The 20,844-nt window shown below is 43.5% G+C and overlaps 1 protein-coding gene across 2 annotated transcripts in view; it reads left to right on the top strand.

The window, feature by feature from the left end:
* The window catches only part of LOC138527316 (cytosolic phospholipase A2 gamma-like), a 442,073-nt gene that overhangs the window by 183,566 nt on the left and 237,663 nt on the right, over nucleotides 1-20,844 (top strand). For both annotated transcript variants that reach the window (XM_069638380.1, XM_069638375.1), the window contains one exon: nucleotides 12,806-12,943. In XM_069638380.1, the coding sequence (XP_069494481.1) occupies nucleotides 12,806-12,943 (138 nt within the window). The remainder of the gene's footprint in view (nucleotides 1-12,805; nucleotides 12,944-20,844) is intronic.

Genomic DNA, 20,844 nt, shown 5'->3' with positions numbered 1-20,844 from the left:
CCAGTGTAACGATTTCAGTCCTGGAGAGATAGGGTCCCTGGGCTTGAGGCCAAGGACAAGTCTCGCAGTCCTGTTCTGGATGAGTTGCAAAGGGCGGAGAGTAGAGGCAGGCAGATTTAGATAGAGGCTGTTACAATAGTCCAGCTTCGAGAGAACCAGGGCTCTAGAGACAGTGAGCTTCTGGGGGAAGGAGAGAAAAGGAAGGATACCTCTGAGGAGGTGTAGCTGGTAGTGTGACTTCTTAGAGACGTCAGATATGTGAGGAGAGAAAGAGAGTGTGGAGTCAAAGATGTCCCCGAGGTTTTTTGCCTTGCAGGTAGGAGCAGGAAGAGGGCCAAGGGAGTCCGGCCAGAGAGCTGCAGGGAAGGAGGGAGTGGGTGTACCGATGAGTAGAATTTCAGTCTTACTGGCATTAAGGTAGAGGTCGTTGGCGGCACACCATTCATGGATAGCAGAAAGACAGTCAGAGATGAGGGAAGGGGAAGAGGAGGCCGAGGGTAGCCTGAAAATGAGCTGGATATCATCCGCGATGCACTGAAAGTTGGGACAGAGAGTGGTGATACGGTGGGCAAGAAATGCCAGATACTGGTTGAACAGCCAGGGGGAGAGGTTAGATTCTCGGGGGACACCACAGGTAGAGAAAAAGATGTCAGAGAAGAAGGACCCCAGTTGGACCTGGGAGGGTCGATTGGAGAGGAAGGAGGTCAGCCACGCCAGAGCCTGACCAGTGATACCCAGGTTATCACAGAGACGGTTGAGCAGGATGGTGTGGTTGACAGTGTCAAAGGCAGAAGAGAGATCGAGCAAAATGAGAACACAAGGGGTGTTAGAGTCAAGGTTTGAGAGCAGGTCTTCACGGATGTTCAGGAGAGCGAACTTGCAGATAGGCAGCCCGGTCTAGGATTTTAAGAAGGAAGGGGACTGTAATAATTGGCCTGTAGTTGGTTGGTATGGTTGGGTCTAGTGTAGGGTTTTTTTAGAAGTGGGAGAACCCAAGATTCTTTAAGGATGTCTGGCACGGTGCTGCAGGCAAAGGAGGCGTTAATGTAGGCAGTGTGGATGGGGGTAAGCACATCAGCACATTCTTGAATGTGGGAGGCAGGGCAAATATCGTCTTTACATTTATAAGGTGTCAGTCCCTGGATTAGTTTAGTGACTTTGCTTTCGGTGAGGTCTTTGAAGGCGAAGGGTATGGTGGAGGGAGTGGGAAGGTATCAGGAGTTGGTTTGGAATTGGTGGTTGCTTGGTTGTTCCTGAATGTGGCTTGTTGAGAAAGAATTGTTTGGTTAAGGGTGTCAATTTTGCCTAAGAGTGCATCTTGGATGTCAGAGCACCATGATGAGTCTTTGGCGATGATGGTGTATGATGAGATGGGAGATTCTAATTCCCTGTAGATGGTGAATATTTCTTTAGAGTTGGAGTAGGCATTGTTTATTCTAGAGTAAAAAGAGTTGGATTTGGCTGTGATAATGGATGTCTTGTATTGTTTGGCAATTGTCCTGAATTAATTTTTTAGTTGGTCAGATGGGTACTTTTGTAAAGTGAGCTGGGCTTGGGGTTTCCTTGTACGAATGTCCATGAGGTCGAGTGTGAACCAAGAGTTTGTGTGTCAAACTATCTTGCTTTGTGAGGGGCTAGGGGAGCTAGGATGTTCACTAATTTTGAGAGGGTTGACTTGTAAGTGGTCAGATGTATGTCCAGGTTAGTTATGAAAGGCGGCTGGAGCTCCAGGGTGTTGAGCACGGGAAGGAAGTCGTCCCTTGTGAGCTTGTGTGAGCTGCTTGATACTGCAGGAGGTAGAGGGTTAGAGGTTGTCTTGATTATCGCAGGTTCTAGTATTGAGAAGAAAATGGTGTTATGGCCAGACCAAGGACAATAAGTGCTGGCAATGGTTGTGATTTTACAGTTATGGTCAGCGATCCAGTCTAGCATATGTCCTTTGGCATGTGTAGGGGAGGTGATACATTGACAGAATCCTAATGTGTTGAGGGCATCGGAAAGGGTGGATGCGTGAGGGTCTTTAGGGTCCAGGATGTCAAAGTTAAGGTCATCTAGTAGGATGATTTGAGAGGAGGGTTTGAGGTGTCCTGTAAGATGTGCAGTAGGTTTTGTTCAAAGTTGTGGGCGGGGCTGGTGGGCAGTAGAGTAAGTGAATGGTGATAGTGCATGTGGAAGAGGGTGACAATTTAAGAGATAAGATGTCTGAAGGACTATCAATGTTAGACTTGCAGTCTCTGATGGGGAGGGATTGTCTGGCAATAAGAGCAAGACCACCTCCTCTGGCGGATGCTCTGTCATTACGGTAGATGGTGCAACCCTGGGGAATGGCTAAGGATAAGGCAGGGCCACAGGCCTCATGCAGCCAGGTCTTTGAGATGGCTAGGGTATCAACGGCATCAAGGTTTTGTTCTGTGATGAGGTAATTGATGTCTGATGCCTGTGCGGGCAGGGAGCGGTCATTGATTAGAGCGCAGTTCAGAAAAGGCTGGTTGGAAGGGTGTGGCAGTGGTGGTCCAGTGTGAGGTTTTGTGATGGATGGATTGGGTGATGTTTTGTGTAGTTGGGAGCTCAGGTAGATTGAGAAGTGAGGCTGTTAAGTGAGGGTGTGGTTGTGTTCAGGGTGGTGTTGATAAGAGGGGTTGTCTTAGTGTTGAGTGAGAGGGGGCAGTGGTGGGATTGTGGTTGCAGGGTAGTACTTTCCTAGCACTTGAGACTGGTATGGGGGTTGTGCAGGGGATGGGTACAGTGGGGGGTTGCGCAGTGCCGTTTTTGAAAGTGCTTGTCATGTTAGGGGTTGATAGCAAGGTTGAGGGGATGTTGACATGGATAGTGGTGGTGGCTTGCAGGATGCTGTGCTGGGTGAGAAGTATGCAGTTGAGGAGTAATCACCTGTTGCTGCTGCTTTTTTAGCTGATGCTTGTGGATGGCTCTGCTGACTAGTGGTGGGAGGTTAGGGGGGAGTCTAGAGGTTTGAAGCCTCTTGTGTAGGGCCTGGGATGATGTGTGAAGCAAAGTAAGCTTTTGGCTTCCCAGGGGAGGTGTGCGGGCTGAGCATGGGTCGGAGGGGTGCGCAGTGTGCAAATTAGTCAGGGCTACGGAGATGGATGGGTGAGCAGGATAGCCTTTAGAAAGAAACACGTCTTGTCAGAATTGCGTGGGCAGTCTGCCTGCATTGGGTGAGGAGAGCTTAGCGAGCACATGCGCGTGCGCAAGGGATTCTAGGCAACATAGTTCAGGTTGTCGTTTAGTGGTGGTGCATGGAGATGGTTTGGCTTTGTGAGTCGGCAATTGGGGCCTTTTGGAAGCAAGGCATATTAGTAGCATCAGAGTCCCCATGTAATACCGCAATATACCCTATCAAAAAGGCCAAAGAGCCAAGTTGGAAGTTGATCCAGGATTTGCGACCCTTTAATATAATAGATGAGGCTGTATTCCCTGTAGAAAGAAATCCTGCTATGATTGTGTACAAGATACCCACTGGAGCCACACAATTAACTGTGATTGATTTAAAGTATGCTTTTTCTCTATTCCACCTGCTCCAGATACCAAGTACATCACTGCATTTGCTTACCACTGCCAAAGGTTCCAACACACAGGAGTATTGTGAGTCACCCAATATTTTCAACATAGTACTCCATATGGATTTAGGTAGCATACAGGCCCAGCACACTCTTATGCAGTATGCATATGATTTGTTGGTGTGCAGTACCACGGAAGAAAAGTGTAGAATTGACTCAGTGACACTAGTAACATTGCTTGCAGACAAAGGATACAAAGTAGACAAAAACAAAATGCTTTACTGTCAGAAAGTGGTGGTGTATCTAGGACAGATTATATCCTCTTCAGGTAAACAAGTGACACCAGAAGGGGCAATGGCAGGGCAGAATACACCCCAGCCTACCACTGTAAATGAAATGCAGCAGTTCCTAGGTTTGTGTAACTATTGCAGAGCATGCATTTTTACTACTCTAGTTACACCAAACCTCTGCTGCAAGGACTCAAGGAAGAGCAGAATGCTAAAGGGAATCTTATATGGACAGGGAAAATGATTACATGTTTCCAGGAGCTTATAGATGCTATTAGTATAGCTCCAGTTCTCGCAGCATCAAAGTATTCCCTCGATTTTTACTCACACTCCAATGGTAAGGTTATGATGGAGGTCATGAAAAAACTTATTTTAATGAGGCACAATCGATTGGCATAATATAGTGGTATTTTAGATTCAGTTATACAGGGTTGGTTCCCTTGTGAACAGGCAATGGCAGCAGCAGCCTTTGGAATTGAGAAATCATCAAGGATAACGATGGGATGCTCAGTGAAATTTTATGTGGCGCATGTGGTTTTTGCCATTTTGGAAATGTCAAAGTCAACACTCACTACTCGGAGAGCATCAGCTCAGGAAGTTATCTTGTCCAATCCTTCAATTCACATTGTTAGATGTCGCACAGTGATCCCGGCTACTTTTATTATAATACCAGTTCAAACAGGTGAAGAAGTGCATGATTGCGGTACTTATGAAGGTACTTATGAAGACCCTGAAGATGATTTATGTATAGCAAGAGAGGATACTCTCAAGAAGGGGAGGTATTTTAAGTTGCGGGATCTGCACCTATTGATCAGGAGATGGGATGAAGGCATACAGGTGTGGCCGTAGTACGTCTAGTGTATGGACAGTATGAAGTACTAGTTAAGAAAAGATTGCCCACATATTATTCAGCACAAGCAGCAGAACTCATTGCATTACTTGAGGCATTAGAAGCATCACAAGGTTGTTTAGTAACAATCTAGACTGACAGCACATACATGATGACCACAGTATACTCAGGTCTCTCCAAATGGAAAAGGAGAGAGTTCAGGTGATCAGATGGGACCCTGGTTCAGCATGCAGCATTATTAGAGAGATTAATGATTGCACTATCCCGTCCAACACTGGCGGTGGTCATTAAGTGTGCCGCTCACACCCATAACACAGACTTTATTTCACTAGAAAATGATGCTGCAGACAGGGCAGCCGAAGAGGCAGCTTATCTACCAAACTCAGATGACAAGGCATATCCTGAGGTAGCTATTCAGCAAGTGCAATTACAGATCCATTCTATTGTAGTGCCCATTACCCAGATTGTAGAACTACAGGGCCTAAACCCCCCCCCCCCCCCGGATGAAAAAGAGCTTTGTGTCAAGTAGGGACGTTTATTGTCACCAACAGATTTGGTATGGAGACAGAATATTACAGGTAAAGTAGTAATGCTGTGGGAATTGCTCATGGTTGCTCTCGAGCAACTGCACTAACCAGAAAATACCTCTAAGCAGTACATTGCTGCTCACATTGTGGAGGACTGGTTTGTTCCCAATTTACAAGAATTTGTAGACAGGTTTGTATCCAATTGTACGACATGTCATCAGTACAGCACCTGACATATATTAAGGACGCTACAAGGCACATTGCCCCACCCATCAGGACCCTTCAGGAAACTCCACATTGACTATGTAGGCATGCTTTACATGTACAGTAATTATCATTACCTTATTGTTGTAATATGTCAATTTTCCCATTGGGTTGAGGCTGGTCCATGCACACATGCAGATGCCAAATTGGCAGCTACATTTGTGGTTCGCGAGGTATTCCCTCACTGGGAGTTGTGTGAAGTTCTGAAATCAGATAATCAGACTAATTTCTTTAATGTGTTATTTAAAGAGATTTCATCACTACTGGGGAACACTCCTAAAATGTGTTTTATGTGCCACCATCAGGCCAACATGATTGTGGAATGATTAAATGGACTTTTAAAAGCAAAATTGGCTAGGTTTCATACCACACTAGGGAGGAATTGGCTTTATTCAGTCTACAGACACAGCCAGGAAAAGAGAATCATCTCTCTATGCACAAAAATAGTGTCGGGAAAAAGGATGTGTACACCTCTCACTCCCTTATGCACTGTATCAGATGCTACCAGGGCAGCCGAGATTTTGGAGGAGGAGTCCATGGGGTATTTGCGTGACCTAAGAAAGTCAATAAGATTGCTCTCCTGGCAGATCACACCTCTATCTATCTAAGTTCTTCTATTGCGCCACTAACTTGAAGGCCTCAGGGTGCACACAAAAGAAGAGAAAGAAAAAGCACATATAAACAGATAAACAACAACAGTAAAAAAGGAAGAGCAGATAGATATAGTAGACTAGGATAAGACAGCCAACAGAGCCTACACAAAATATCAGTGGATGTCATGAGAGGCAGAGTAGGAGAGATTGTTACAGCAGTCTAGAGAAATTAGCATTGTCTTGCATCAAAGAGGTACGTTTTTAACTGTTTTTTAAAGACAGCTAGTGAGTTGCTTTCAGCCAGATATCCAGGAATAGAATTCCACAGGGCAGGAGCCCATAGATTGAAACTAGCACCCCCAATTTTCTTCAATGAAGACAGAGGTTGGATCAGAGAGAAGTCACAATTGGATCGTAATATACATCCAATGGGCTTCTTTTTTATCCTAGCTGTAAGATAGGATGGGGCACCGCCCCTCAGACATTTAAATACAATGGACAGGCCCTTATGCTGCACGCACAGCACTGTTCTCAACCTCCTGCAAAGATTTAAGATTGGCCTGCGATGTGCCAATAAAGAGACTATTACAATAGTCTAACTTGCAGTTCACGATCGATGCTGCAATTAAGGCAAGATTTTCTTTAGACAGATAAGACAGATAAGACCGTATCTGCCAGAGAAGCTGAATATAAAAATGGCAAGAAGATTTCAGATAAATGATCTGCCGATTGAAAGACAATTGGGGATCAAAAAAGACACCGATTGTTTTAACAGTTTTTGAGACTTGGATGGTATTTTGGCCAATCAGAAAATTCTCATATTTTACATCCAGTCTCTTTAATCGTTGTGGGGTGCCCAAAATGAGCAGTTCAGTTTTGGCATTATTGAGAGCCAACAAATTTGTTGCTATTCAGTTCTGGATTTCCGTAAATATATGGTTGATACGCTCATGATCTTGATGGTAGTCACCAGTTAACTTAACTATCTGCGTATCGTTGGCATAATTGGAAAAATATATGCCGATAGCCGTCAGAAGTGCACAGAGAAGACGAGAATAGATATGAAAGAAAGAAGTGCGCAGAGAAGACGAGAATAGATATGAAAGAGGAATGGTGACAGGCAAGATCCCTGAGGGACACAGAAAGAGGCGATAGAAAAAGCATTATTTTTAGTTACTCCCATGCTACGTGGTCCCAAGAAGTATTTGAACCAAGCGGTCACTTCTTTAGAGCATTTACCCACTGTAATTAGTCTGTCTGCCAGGAGTTGATGATCAACAAGATCGAACGCAGCAGACAGATCCAGGAGTAATAGTAACGCAGTGTCACCTAAATGAGAAGAGACAGCTGCACTGGCGCCCAAAGATACTGCAAGTTTACAAGCACCCCATATTTACCCTGGTGACAGCCATCCGTGTGAAGGATTTGAGGTACTGTGTTTAACTATCTGATGTTAGAAAGGTACCAGTTACTGCTCTGCCTTTCCCAGCGACACTGGGGAAAATGAGTAGGAGGGTAACCATGCCTTCAATATCATTCTTTATTACAATGCTGCATGGCATTAAATGTCAAAAGGTTTGGAGATATGTCATCTTTTCAGTATATATGTCTACTTTTGCTATCCCTATGCAGCCTGAAGATGTGAAGCATCATGTGATACATCTGTTATTTTGAATACGTTGTTTGTGCATTACAGTTTGTGCATTGTTTGCCAAGAGGTATTTTATATGGTTTGACGATATAGAGATGGGGAATACAAATGAAACACATTTGAAATACAAAACATGGGAATAACAAGAATAATAAGGGAAGCAGAGACAGATAAGTACCGTCAATATAAACTGTGGTTTTGGATACAGTGGCAGATGTGCATCACCCTGAATCCAACATTTGGTACAGTCACATGCACAAAGTGTGTAGGTCAAAGTCAAATTAGAGCTGCTATATATGCTCATTGGCACCTCATTGATACCTCATGCCACAGGAGTGACAAAGTTGTTTATTTCCCAGGAAAATCCACCTCTTATAGCCCAGAGTCTGGTACACTTAGCTCTGTGTAGAGTACAAAGTCTTTCTCAAGGACACAGGGTCCAGACTATGATAATGGTCCAAGATGCAGTAAAATGTGCCAAGAAAAAAGAGCAAGCCCGCTGCAAATAAAGGTCATTGCTGAAACTGGAATGTGCGCTTTTCTCCTTCAACAGATGGATAGAAATAGTAGTGAGCTGTGCGGCAGGGGGCTTACTGAGATTTGACAAAGTTGGAGTGGCACTGGTGAATTAGAACTGTGGCAAGAAATGGGGTGCCTAGGTGTCAAAACAGACCTGGATCAATCAAATTGAGAAACCAGCAAAGGTGCAGTTAATGGCAATGTGTGCTTTTTTCAGAGGAAATAGCACTGTAACCGTAGGGTCCAATGTCCACTGTAATAAGACATTGTTCATCCCTGACTTGACCAAGAATACCACTGCCTTCATGGACATCTACTAGGTGTATGGACAAGATGCGTGCCTCCATCTTCTGCCAGTTTGGAGGGGCGTTTGTTCACTTGCCACCCTACATTCAGCTGTCTTAGTAGTGTCAGACTCCCATCTAACAGTTGTAAGCATGTCACCCACACAAGCAACTAAAGCCCCCATAATCTGAGGTGCACCTGTCGCACCTTAAGATCCAGCAAACAGAGAAGATCAAATGACTGGTCTACAGATTCCTCTGACAATTTGAAAACAAATTGACTGACAATTCCTTATCAGTTTCGCTTGTTTACTAAAATTGAAACTTGTTTTACTTCCTCCACTAATGCCAGGTATTCAAACAGGTATTCAAACAGCAGTCAATGTGAAATGGTTGCAAATTACTAGGTGGGAGATGCTCCAGCTGTTCAACTAAACAGAGTAGGGTCTGAATTCAATAAAAAGTGGATTACGAGCAATACAGCTCATGACGCTGCAAAACAGATATGGCTATGGAAAGGGGCGTGTGCAAGAAAATTGGCTTATCTTGCTGTGCGTACATTTCCTGCAAATGACGCATATAATTGGGCTTCACAACCGAAGAATCATGATTGAAAAGGAAGCAGGAGTGAATGCAGTTGATGGGTGCTGCTCGATGTTCGTGTGGGCTCCATCATGATTGGAGATAACTGTTAAATTGTTGGTTCCTATTTTGGTTTTTGTGTTGTTATCTTGTTTTATGCCAACTGGTTCTGCGATTGTGTTCCAAGGCTCTGCCAAAAAGCGCAACAATGATGATGTCCATCACCATGGGTAGAACTCCTCCTCTCACAAGGCACATGTACACACAGATTGATAAATGGGATGGAGGGATAAAACACTGAATAGTAAAAGTAGAGCACCCATTGCATCCCCTCCACCTAATAAGTAGTGTACTACGTCGATCTGGCAGGAGATTGTGGGAGCTGTTATATGACATGCACCCTGTAAGAATATGCTCAAAGAAGGGAAAGTTTGTGTCATGCATATAAGGCATGGGAAAACAAAGTTGATGAATATCGAAGAAGGTAGCAGCAGGGTTAGTTAATGGAGTATTAAATAGAGGGGGATATGTTGGGATCCATATCCAGCATCCCCTGCAAGCATCCCTCTGAATGATGGTGTCGCGCAGGGGGTCTTTTTATCTTCAATCCTATATAACATTTTTACAACTCCACTTTTCACTCTACTGGAGAAGAAACAGAGCTGCTTTCCAAATTATGCAGATGACACTCAGTGTCTGATCACCTTGACAGGAGATTATTTGGAGGATGTGAAAATGATGATTCATGACTGGATGTGCATGAATGGCATTGGGTGTCACCGTTGACCAATCCCATTCCATGAATGGCCAGGTTAGCAGTCTTGTATCCTCTTCGACTTATTATATCAGACTGCTGCAACATATTTGCCCGTACCTTTCTCAAAAAAGCTCTGAAACAGTGGTGAGAGCCATTATTGGTTCAAAGATTAATTATTGTGATAGTCACTTGATAGGCATTTGCGAAGAAAGGAATATCTAGACTCCAAATGATACAGATTAGGAAAGTTAGGGTAATTCTGGCTCTTAAGAAATTTGATCATGTCTCTGATACCAGGTGAAGTCTTCACTGGCTACCTAGAGAGGCAAGAATTGCATTTTGCCTGCACACTATCACTTTTATGCCTAGCTGGACAATTCCCTGCCTGTGTGGCAGATAACCTGAATAGTAAGAGAATAACTAGGATTTGATATCTAACAACTTCAAAATATTGGAAGTCTCCTCCTCCAACTTAGTCTTTGTCAATAAATGTGTGTTTTGGGTAGCAGCACCAAAAAGTTGGAACACCATGACCGTGGATCTCAGAAGCTGTGAGTCACTTGAAATCTTTAAGAAAAAACTTAAAACTCATCTATGTGGGTAGATGCTCCTTTACTTTAACTAGATACCTTAGGTCAGGCTGTCTTTGTGTTTACAAGCTATGTTTAGGACCCTTGTCCTTGCATCCCCTATGCCCCCGGGCCTTTTTGGTTGCACCAATAATACATTAATTAAAGTAAAGTAAAGCAATAGGTTTTAGACTGCGGAAAACTTACTGTGAGACCTTCAGTGTGAGTAGTTTGGGTCTGGTGTGACAGAAATGTGCATGTATCACTTATAGTTATTGTAGGGCAGGTAATTAGAAGCCCTGTGTTTAGTGAATTATATATGACATCAGGTTTAGAGGGATGCACAATGAAGAAACTGTGGTAGATGGTAGACCGAGTCTGTGGGTTGTGGTGGTAAGAGTGCCGCCATTTTAGAGTCCAAAATCCTGCTACATGATGAAAACCTTGCAGACCTTGATATGGAGCTGCGGCTCTGTTTAGCACATGATGATTCCCTCCTCTCACCTCCTAAGGGAGAAGTATGTGGCCAAGATCGAAGGCTCCCTCACCCCACAGACAAAAGCCAATTGAAGCCAGCTGCAACCTCTGAAACGCTGAGAATGGAATGCCAAGTCCTGGGGAGAGAAGGCAGGGAAGCGCCCTTTAAAGATAGAATAAATGGGACTAGGACACATGAGGTTAGGAAGCCAATAAGCCCTGGGAAGATTTACAGCACTACTGCCCTCACTCAAGTGCGGTCATCCTATTTGAACTGCATGTTGCCACACAAATTCGAACACATAAATCCCTGAAATTCAGTCTCGGGAGTGGTCCCCCAGTCACATGATCAGGGGGAACCTGGGCTCCCAGCAAGATAAGGGAGGACACGTGTTTGGAATGTTCCATGATTAGGGACAGGAGGAGCAGAGCTGATGCCAGTAAATTTAGTACAAGTCTATGGGGCAATTGCTGCGTGTCTCGGTGTCTGGTAAAGCGAAAAGGCCTATTGTCTCATGTCAGACAGGGTTGACCTCGTTCCCACTTTGAATGAGTTTGGACCGGAGGGGTGCACATCCCATGACTGTTGAGGATCCATTATTGGTGCCAGGTATGGTCTGTCCAATCATTCTGCTAGTTTTGATTGTGATGCCATAATAGGCCACGTGTGTAGGGGAATACGTTTAGATTAGGTGTGGCTAATTGGTCCAGGGATATAGGGGGTTATTGGTATTTATATAGGTGGCATCCAATGAGATTGGTGGGATAATGCTGTATATTTTTTACATCATTAATGATGATTTCATTCCTTATAACTTTGTAACCCAGAACAATTGGGAGAGCTCTGGGCCAGTCCGGTGCTATGGGACTGCCCGAGACTTTTTAAATGAAATAAACCTTGTTTTCCATGAAAAGCTGTGCATCAGGTTTTTGTCCTTTGATGATTGTTTTTTGTATTGTCTGGTTGTCGAGTCGCATCCTCACACATGCTCATAGAATTAATATTCTGCTTTAGTGAAGCTCTTTTGTTGCTTTGTTATTCAATTAACAGGATGTTAATCTCGCACTCTGAAATGTTAATCTCGCGCTCTGAAACACTTGTGTATGAGCGCGAATTAAATAAAATATCATAGCATGTCATATCATGTGCATTCAGCTACCACCTCTTGCTGGGAGCAGAAATCACAGAAGGACCAATAGATGTATCGGAGGGATGTTTTCTTTGCTTACTTTGACCCACAGATCTTAAGGCCGAACCAATAGTGTGTCTAGCTTACCAACCAACATAAGGTGCCTTTTTGTGATCATTTTGGTGCAGATGGATCAGTGAAAGAAATATGGAGCATTCATTCCAACCACCACCTAGAGCAGGGGGGACCGTGAAGATATCACCAATAGTCACTCAAGGATTTAAGTGGAGCCCCTGTGTCACCGCGGCCCTTTTCTTGGCAGTAAACCCTTATAATAACCTCTGTGTAGAAGGCATCACTATCACAATCATCAGGATTTATTTTATTTATTTATTTCTAAAGTGCTGGAGACAAAGGCCGTAAGGCATAAGCGCGCTGCAACAAGACAAACATCAGATAACAAGAAGAGAAAAGCAGAGTGTGTCAGGGATAGAGCAGGAGCTGTGGTGAGTCAAGCATCCCAGGAATTATTCAAAAAGCACCGTTTTCAGCTTTCGTTTAATATATAGGATCTCTCCCTAACCTTTAAAGAGATACTGTCGAGTGCAGGATAATGTCATTGTTAGAGATCCTGGACTCGCCTCGGGTCTGTGCATAGGAATGACAACAACGAAGCCCATCCTACCTTAATGCCATCCTATGTAACCCTCAATTGTGGGATTGTATGACTCTGGTCTTTGGTGTACTTTTACTGTACATTTCGCATAATCTCACCTCATTCCTTTAATGTTTTACAGGTATTTACTTTGAGTACACAGCTCATGCGTGTGGCTACATCAATTCAGTGTCCATACCAACAGAATACATGGACAGCAAGTTTGAAAATGGAATATTAGTGAAAAAAGAACCGGAACCAAGTGTGGGTTACAACGTAGGTAAGTGTGGAAAGTACTGTAGACATCACTGACCTGTTACATACGTCTGCAGAATGGCACCGTCACAGGATTTGGACTCCAACCCATGTATGTTGGGGGATAAGGTTTAAACTCGTGTGTGCACCTGGCAAAGGGCTTTACTGAGGCAAAACTTAGTGAATGGTGGAGAACCTTTCCTCTGTCATGTCAAGAGGAGATACAGAGCTGGACAGATCATGAGTAGAAGCTTCTTTTCTCTGTTTCTTGAGTTCAAAGCGATAAAGTCAATTGAATTTGCAACCATTTTCTCGATTCTGTTTAATTGTCTGCATTTCAGTGAGTTGCACATGCTGTGGTAAATGGTAAGGAGAGCCTCTCAGGGCATTTCTGTACATTCCTCTAGAATAACATGTAAAATGGCAGAAAGGTAAACTCAATAGATTTAGGATCTATTACACCTAAGTGTTTGCAACTTTAAAATTTGAATATTTTACTTTTCTTTTAAAAAATACAGTAATGTTCCACCCCAATGATTATTATTATTGTTATTATTTTCAATCCAAGACATCATGAGTACCATCATAACATGTGCTTTATAGATTGAGATTAGCAAGGGAAAGATTCAGTGCTGCAATTTTTTTTTTTTTAAATTATGGTGACTGGGTCCGCGTCAATTTACTATCCTCCTTTCTTGAGTGAATGATCCATGGCTGTTAGAGGCTAGTGCAGCAGAGGACGTGATTGCCAAGAGGAAAGCACAAGCTTATTAACCATTTACCAGGATCCATCTATTAAACAAATCCACTTTTAATACTTTTAAATTACTCGGAGTCAAGCATTAAAATGTCCTGGTGAAAATTATGACGAGGGAGTCTGCTTGCAGTGTAGCTGTGTGACGTCAGCATAGTTTTATAAAGAATTATTAAGGAGTGAATAAGCTCAACCATCAGGAGTACAATTCTGTTACATGCTTCACTTGATGTGCAAGGAGGTTGCAAAGAATAAATCACACCAAATGAGTTCCACTTAGCCGCTGTTATTTTACGTCACCACGTTACGTGGTGATGTCGAATAAATACTGCAACGTCCTCCATAGAGGAAAGGCAGTCGCGGGCAAACAAAATGCGAGTGAGAGGGGTATGTTTAGCGTGCTGCATTTGGCGTGCACAGCAGCTGACCTGGTGCACAAGCCAGATGAAGCAGGGAGCATCGGCACCGTTCTAACGCTGGTGACGAGGATGGGATCAATCCTTGTATCACACATTTTTAAAAAAACAGCACCCGTGGTGAGGGATACATGCTTTCTCCCTCTCCCTATTCCCCCGCCACATCCAGAGGCCCGAGCAGCACACAACAACGGCCTCTGCACCTGAAGTATGTGGTGAGTGGAGACACACACACACACACTACCCAAAGCAGCAGGGGAGAGAGGTACAGGACAACACTATGCTGCTGCCGCTCTCAGGTGACCAGCTACATCAAAAGACCATACAAAATGACTACCACTCCTGCCAGGCTGGCTACAGATTTCAGTCCCAACCCCACGCCGCGTATTCAAGTATACGGAGGACATGGAGGGGTGCCCATAGCCCCATTCAACCGATACCGAAAACCATAGTCGGTGGGGCCTAGATGGGCCCTGGGGCTACATAAATCTGCGATGGCGATGGATTGCAGAGACATCACCACGCCAGGAAAGATGTGCTCACACCTGCTTCTGTGTGTGGGCAATGACACACTCATATCTTCAACTCGCTGCCACAAGCCCCAGACGCAGATGATGTGTGGAAGTCACCGAAGGACACCCTAACACATCATTTTATGCCCCAACTTAACCCAGACTATGAGATATTTAACTTCTGCATGACGGTACAAGGCGAGGAAGAAACACTTGACTCATACCATACTCGTTTACGATGACTCACCTTATCATGTGAATTTGATGAAATTTGTTGACATTGAGGACAAAGAGATCAGATGGCAAATCATAAATGGGATGCACTCTGAAAAATTAAGGAGAATCATTCTAAGTGGAAATGTAATTTCACTAACTTGCATCGTAGAATATGGCTGACAGAGGGAACTATCTCACGCTTGAGCCGTGTACCTGAACACCACTGCAGAGGCTACAACTACCTCCCGCCGTGACAGTGGCAGCCATCATTGATTGACCACTACCACGAGGAGAGGACCAAGGTCCTGCCCACACGCCAAGAGGGGCATTGCATATCTGGACCCAATGTGTGGTGGACAGCAACACGGGTAAGGCAACTGCCTGCACAGGGCACCACGTGCAGAGCTTGGGCCACATGGACCACTATGCCAAGGTCTTCCAGTCCTCGAACAACCCGATTTGCCAGTGCAGCCCCAAAGGTAGGTCTACCGCAAGGGACAGGCAGCAAGCTAAGGCATATCAGGTCAAGGAGAATAATGATTCCTCATCAGCAGAATGCGAAGAGAGCAAAGCCAGATGATGGCGACCATCGCAACCCGCCAAACCAGGAAAAAGAAGGGGAAAGTACACCTAATCCGAGCGCTGGTGTGGGGAGACCAGAAAGACAGAAGAAACAAAAGGAGGCCCCAAAGTATCATCAAGGTAGGGGAGCAAGAGATCACGATGAAGATTGACACCCGTGCCTCAGTAAACATAATGCCACTCAGAACCCTACATACACCGAAACTCTGACCCGCATTGAATCCTGCGAACACACAGCTCTACGCATACGGCAGCAGGAGGCCACTACGCATGGTCGGACAATTCCCCACCACACTCACAGAATGGCGGGCCGTTGATCCACTCGAAAACCTACGTGGTGGGCGCAGGGATCATATGTTTTCTCAGTTGACATAGTATGTTTCCAGCATTCATTTCATCCTGGAGCAATTCAGGAAACAAACGCCATCACAATCTGTAAGATCAACCAACATAAAATCTACATCATAAGAAACAGCTGTTGTGCCTTCTCAGTTCAGGCATGCCATTTGTGGAACAATCTCCCCATCAACACCCACAATCTAGAAAAACATTTAGCCTCAAGGAAGCCACTGAAACATGGTTACACTCACCATCAATCCAACTCCTATCTCATATTCCTCTTCTGGACTGTCTTCTCTTATGGTCTTAATTATCACCAACATACCCTAGCATGAGGATTGTGCCTTACACATTATTAAATAAATAGATAAAATAATTAAAAAGTGATGGGGGAGGTACACGAATTGGACAGTCCACAGTCATGTACAATGGACTATGGTATCTTCATACTTGTTTATGTATCTTACTGCTGAATATTTGTAAATCCTTAGAAGGATAGTCCAGTTTATCTTACCTTTGACATATCTTTAAACTGCAGAGGACCCTGCAAGAATCTTTTTACATGTAATATGCAACTTGGATTCCTTTTGTGGCCATATCCCACTGGCTAAAACCAAACCACAATTAGCCCCTCCACTCCCCTGATGCTAGCATAAGATGCTAGGAGAAGTCCTGGGGCCAAAAATGAAAATTGTCCTCCCATTACAAGACTCCATGTGATTTAGCCACCAAAGCAAATCCACATTCATATCTGGTGAAACTGCAACTCCATTTTTGATAGTATGAAACTCTGTAGATGAAAATGTGTTAATCTTTTTAAAGTTCTGTAATCAAGCGGGTGGGGATAGCCTAAATGGAGGTGGACAATATGTCCCCTACTCTGACCAAGCAGCGTGCATTCGCAAATTGGGCTGACAAAATGGGGTTTTGTCTCCATCCTTATGGCTTGTGTACTGGGGAATTTGCAAATAAATGTCACACAATTGATCAAAAACCCAGCAATCAATTATTTGGGTGGGGCGTAATTCTGTGTTTTCTCAGTTGACCATGAACCTTAATTAGAGAAGGAATTGCACTTCTGAATTTTCATGATTCTGTGCTATTCTTGGGTCCTGAGCCATGATTTAAACATTGTTGAAATAAATCAACAATCTGAAAAATTCTCAAAAACCAACCAGCAGATGTAGATGGGGAGCAATGAAAGTCTCTGTGACTCAGAGCAATTGGAATGGTCACATATGTTTCCTTGCAGTACAGATGACTCAACAAGCCAACTGGCCTCAACATGCCTCTCAACAAAGCAATCATCTCCATTTTGAAATAGTGGTAGATGACACATTGGATGAGAAACTTCTGCTTGAAGGTGAGGCAGAAACACTTTTCCTTCTTTTTGACCGTAAATATGTTTTTTATTAAATTGTTGGGGGAAGTTTCATGTAATTCTATGACCCCCTTTTACCAAACAATATCTCCTGATGCAACAATAAAAGCTGGACTTCTGAAAACAGGAAGGGTTGAGGGATCCTGTTCTGTACTGAGATGGTGACAAACTCTATATGTCCATTACTATGTGTAACGTATTATCAACATGTGAATCCTGCCACCCACTGGATCCCTTGAAGAATAGGGAATGATGATATTTATTTATTATTCTAAATGCCCATATTTAGACTGGCTCTGATAAAATCCGATGAATGGAGTAACTTTCTCGAAGCTGTTTGAGCCTTATCTAGTATGGTAAAGGTTGACACAAATTTGCCTTTCTACTTTCCAATCCCATCCTCAAACGAAAGGTCCGTCTCTGCAAACTGACCAATTTTGGTTTCACTTTCATCAAAATACCGTTCCTATGTTCTTGGGTCTATTAGGCATACAAATCTCCCACACAACAATGAGCCCTTTGCATCTGTTCACTAATCACCTCTGTGTTTAAACATTCTTCTGCTGCTCTGCATTCTTTTGCTATATCTGGTATTTTCAGCATTGGACTAGTGGTATTTAACATCCTGCCTTGGAAACTTGGCCAGTCTCTATGATTCCCTTTTGAGATATCCTTTACATATCTTGAGACGAATACCACCAATCTAGGGATTACCTATGAGGTGATAACGTCTTTGTTCTCGAGGAATGGGCAAGGTCATTCTGCCTACATTTGTTTAAGGTGATTTAGGTCTGTCTTTTTCTTAGTTATCTGTGAGCGAAACTTTCCACATGGGCCAAGCCAACCCATTAAATCCAATTGTTGTGTGATAATTCATCATGATTAAACATAGGGCACCTCATATGATTAACTAACTGGTGGAATGCTAGATACAGCATCACCATAATTTAATGGTAGTGGATCAGCAATATGAAAGGAACTGAATCTGTTCAGAGCACTGCATTTAACAGTCTACACCATTCATTCCTTGGTGACCAGTCCAGAGATGTGCCAAACATATCCTTGCTTGACAGTTATCTGACCCTTCTCCTGGTTAGAAGATCTTTATGGTGTGTTAAGATATTTTCTGATATATCGCTCTTTTCACTAACAGGGAAACCTTGATCTAGCATTCCATGGTATACCTTCCCGCCCCACAATTTTGGGAACATAAATAGGCTGTATTTATAGTAAAAATGTTCCTTTATTTAAAAAAAAGAAAACCAAAGGTTGTCCGCTTACTTTATGCAGGGGAAGTCACCACAATAAGATACATGAATGTGGATCACTTATTTACACAATTTCAGTTGGTTTGTCTGTCACACCTCACTAAGAAACCATGCACACATGCAGTCCCACAACAGAGTTATTAATAATATTTCTAGTTCTCATTCTAATAGGAGAATCTAACTTCTAAGCACCATCTAAGATCATAATTACAGCGCCACTTAATGGACTGCATAGTCAAATAATTCAGACAGTTGGTACATCACATTAGGTTCCTTATTTTTTTATTTCTTTAAAATTTTATTTTCAATTTAAATGTTAGAACATCACAATAAAAAACAGCAAGATAACAAAGCGTAATAACTATGTACAAAATTACAAAGCATTAAAAACCAAAAAAAACACACCCCCAGTCATATGATTCACATCTGATAATATACATAGAAAGAAATCTCTCCCATATTTTCTTGAATAACACATTTTTGCCTTGTTTTCTGTACAAAAAACTTTCTACATCAGCAAGATTATGCATTTCATGTATCCAATCATCCTTATGTAAGATAACAGCAGTTTTCCAATTCCTGAGGATGATTTTCTTTCCAATCATGGCACCTCTAAATAACCATTTCTTCTGGCTCTGAGTAAGATCTTCTAAGATTTCATCATATCCCAGCACCAATGTCTGAAAATCAAACTCAATCTTCCCATCCAAAACGTTCTCAAAAATCACACCTAATTCTGTCCAAAATTCCCGCACCTTTCTGCAGTCCCACAACATATGTTCCATAGTACCGGTCTGGAATGTGTCAGAGTGTCCGGTGTGCCGTGGAGCCTGTGCCACTACTTTTGGATTGCTGCCCGAAATTGCTGGAAGACGTTTTTGAAGCAAAAACTACGTGGAGTCTGCTTTTATTTATTTTTTATTTTTTTTTTATTTTTATTTTTTACTTTCACTTTGAAGACACAGGAGTCTGGTTTCACTTGCCTTCTCACCTGCCTGACGCTCCACCTCCCTATGCCCGCTTACTTCAAAAACCGGAAGTCAAGCGAAGCGTAGCGGAGTGTGTCAGAGTGTCCGGTGTCAGGTGGCGGGCGGAGCGCGGAGTGCCTGACCACAGTGCCGCCAAAGAATTGCAGAACATAAAAGAAGGTAAGCTTTATTTGCACGTGCCATTGGGACTCACTGAAGGGGAGCAAGGACGCAAAATGCACTTAAAGAGAGACAATGAACAGACTGAAGGGGCAGAGGGCATAGTGAGGGATACGGATGTGACTTGCTCCACCCCCAGCCTGCGACCTCTGACCCCTTATTAAATCAAAGTTTCTGCCCCATCAATATTCAAGTAAAAATTGGAGCTAGCACTGCGCTATACATAGACAATGGGCAGGCGGCCGCTAATACCGGAGAACCACCCAAAGCCATGGGAGCCGCCACAGATGAAATTGAAATTGTAGCAGGAAGCCTACAGACGGAAGCAGAGCATTCGACAAAACAGGCCACACAAAAAATCACAGACAAGCCAGTGGAAGACCAAATGCAAAATCTGGTCAGTTCTCCAATTCTAACAGCATTGAATGTCTCTACTATTGAGCCCTGGGTAAGCCCAAAGGAGGCAAGAACAGGTTACAATGCAAGCCAAGCGACTGTATCTAGTTGGATAGAAAAACCGAAGCTACCAACAACAGGGGAACGCCATATGCTGAACAACTTGAAAAGAAAAAACTCAAACCCTGAGGCAGAGGACGAAAGGCCATGGAAGGAGTTAGCACAGTCGGAAGGCCGTGAGGGGGCTAATCCAAGAACTCAGTTTAGCCCCCATCTAGATACATAGTAAAGAGGACGAAATACCCGAACAACCAAAAGGAGGGTGCTCCCAGAAGCATCATATGGAAACCATTTACGGCAGGACCATTGCCAACAAATTTAACAACAGGGGCTCCCAAAACTCCAAACACCATAAATGGAGGAACCACAGTAACCCCAGCAAATGCTAGGGAGACACTAAGCTTCAGCTTTGGCAGACGGAGCCCCGCCTGCACTAATCAAATGAAGAAAACGACAGGAGTCGAAATATCAGATGCAGTTTTCTTGGAGACGTCAATGAATATGGAGAACACACTAAAAGACAAGACCATAAGCACCAAAAACGTTGACAAAGAAAGAGGAATGACTGACAAAGTTGACATCGAAGACAAATCGACGCAAACGTTGCCATTAAACCAAGTGGGAAAGGAAGACCAGGTTAAATCAGGTCGAACAACGGAAGACAATTTCCTAATGGTCGCAACTATGTCAGGAATCCTAGCACCCTTCATGAAACTGTATGAGGACATCGCGGACACATTAAGAGACCATTCTACGGTACTTGCAATGGTACATACTAAAACAATATTTGTAGAGGGTTTCATTTCAGCAATCCAAAACAATTTGGACAACAGTACCGCCAATATCACCCAACT

The sequence above is a fragment of the Ambystoma mexicanum genome, chromosome 1q (assembly GCF_040938575.1).
Source record: "Ambystoma mexicanum isolate Mex_15411 chromosome 1q, UKY_AmexF1_1, whole genome shotgun sequence".
NCBI lineage: Eukaryota > Metazoa > Chordata > Amphibia > Caudata > Ambystomatidae > Ambystoma > Ambystoma mexicanum.
The sequence above is the reverse complement of the archived record's forward strand: the minus strand, read 5'-3'. Positions and strand labels throughout refer to the sequence as shown.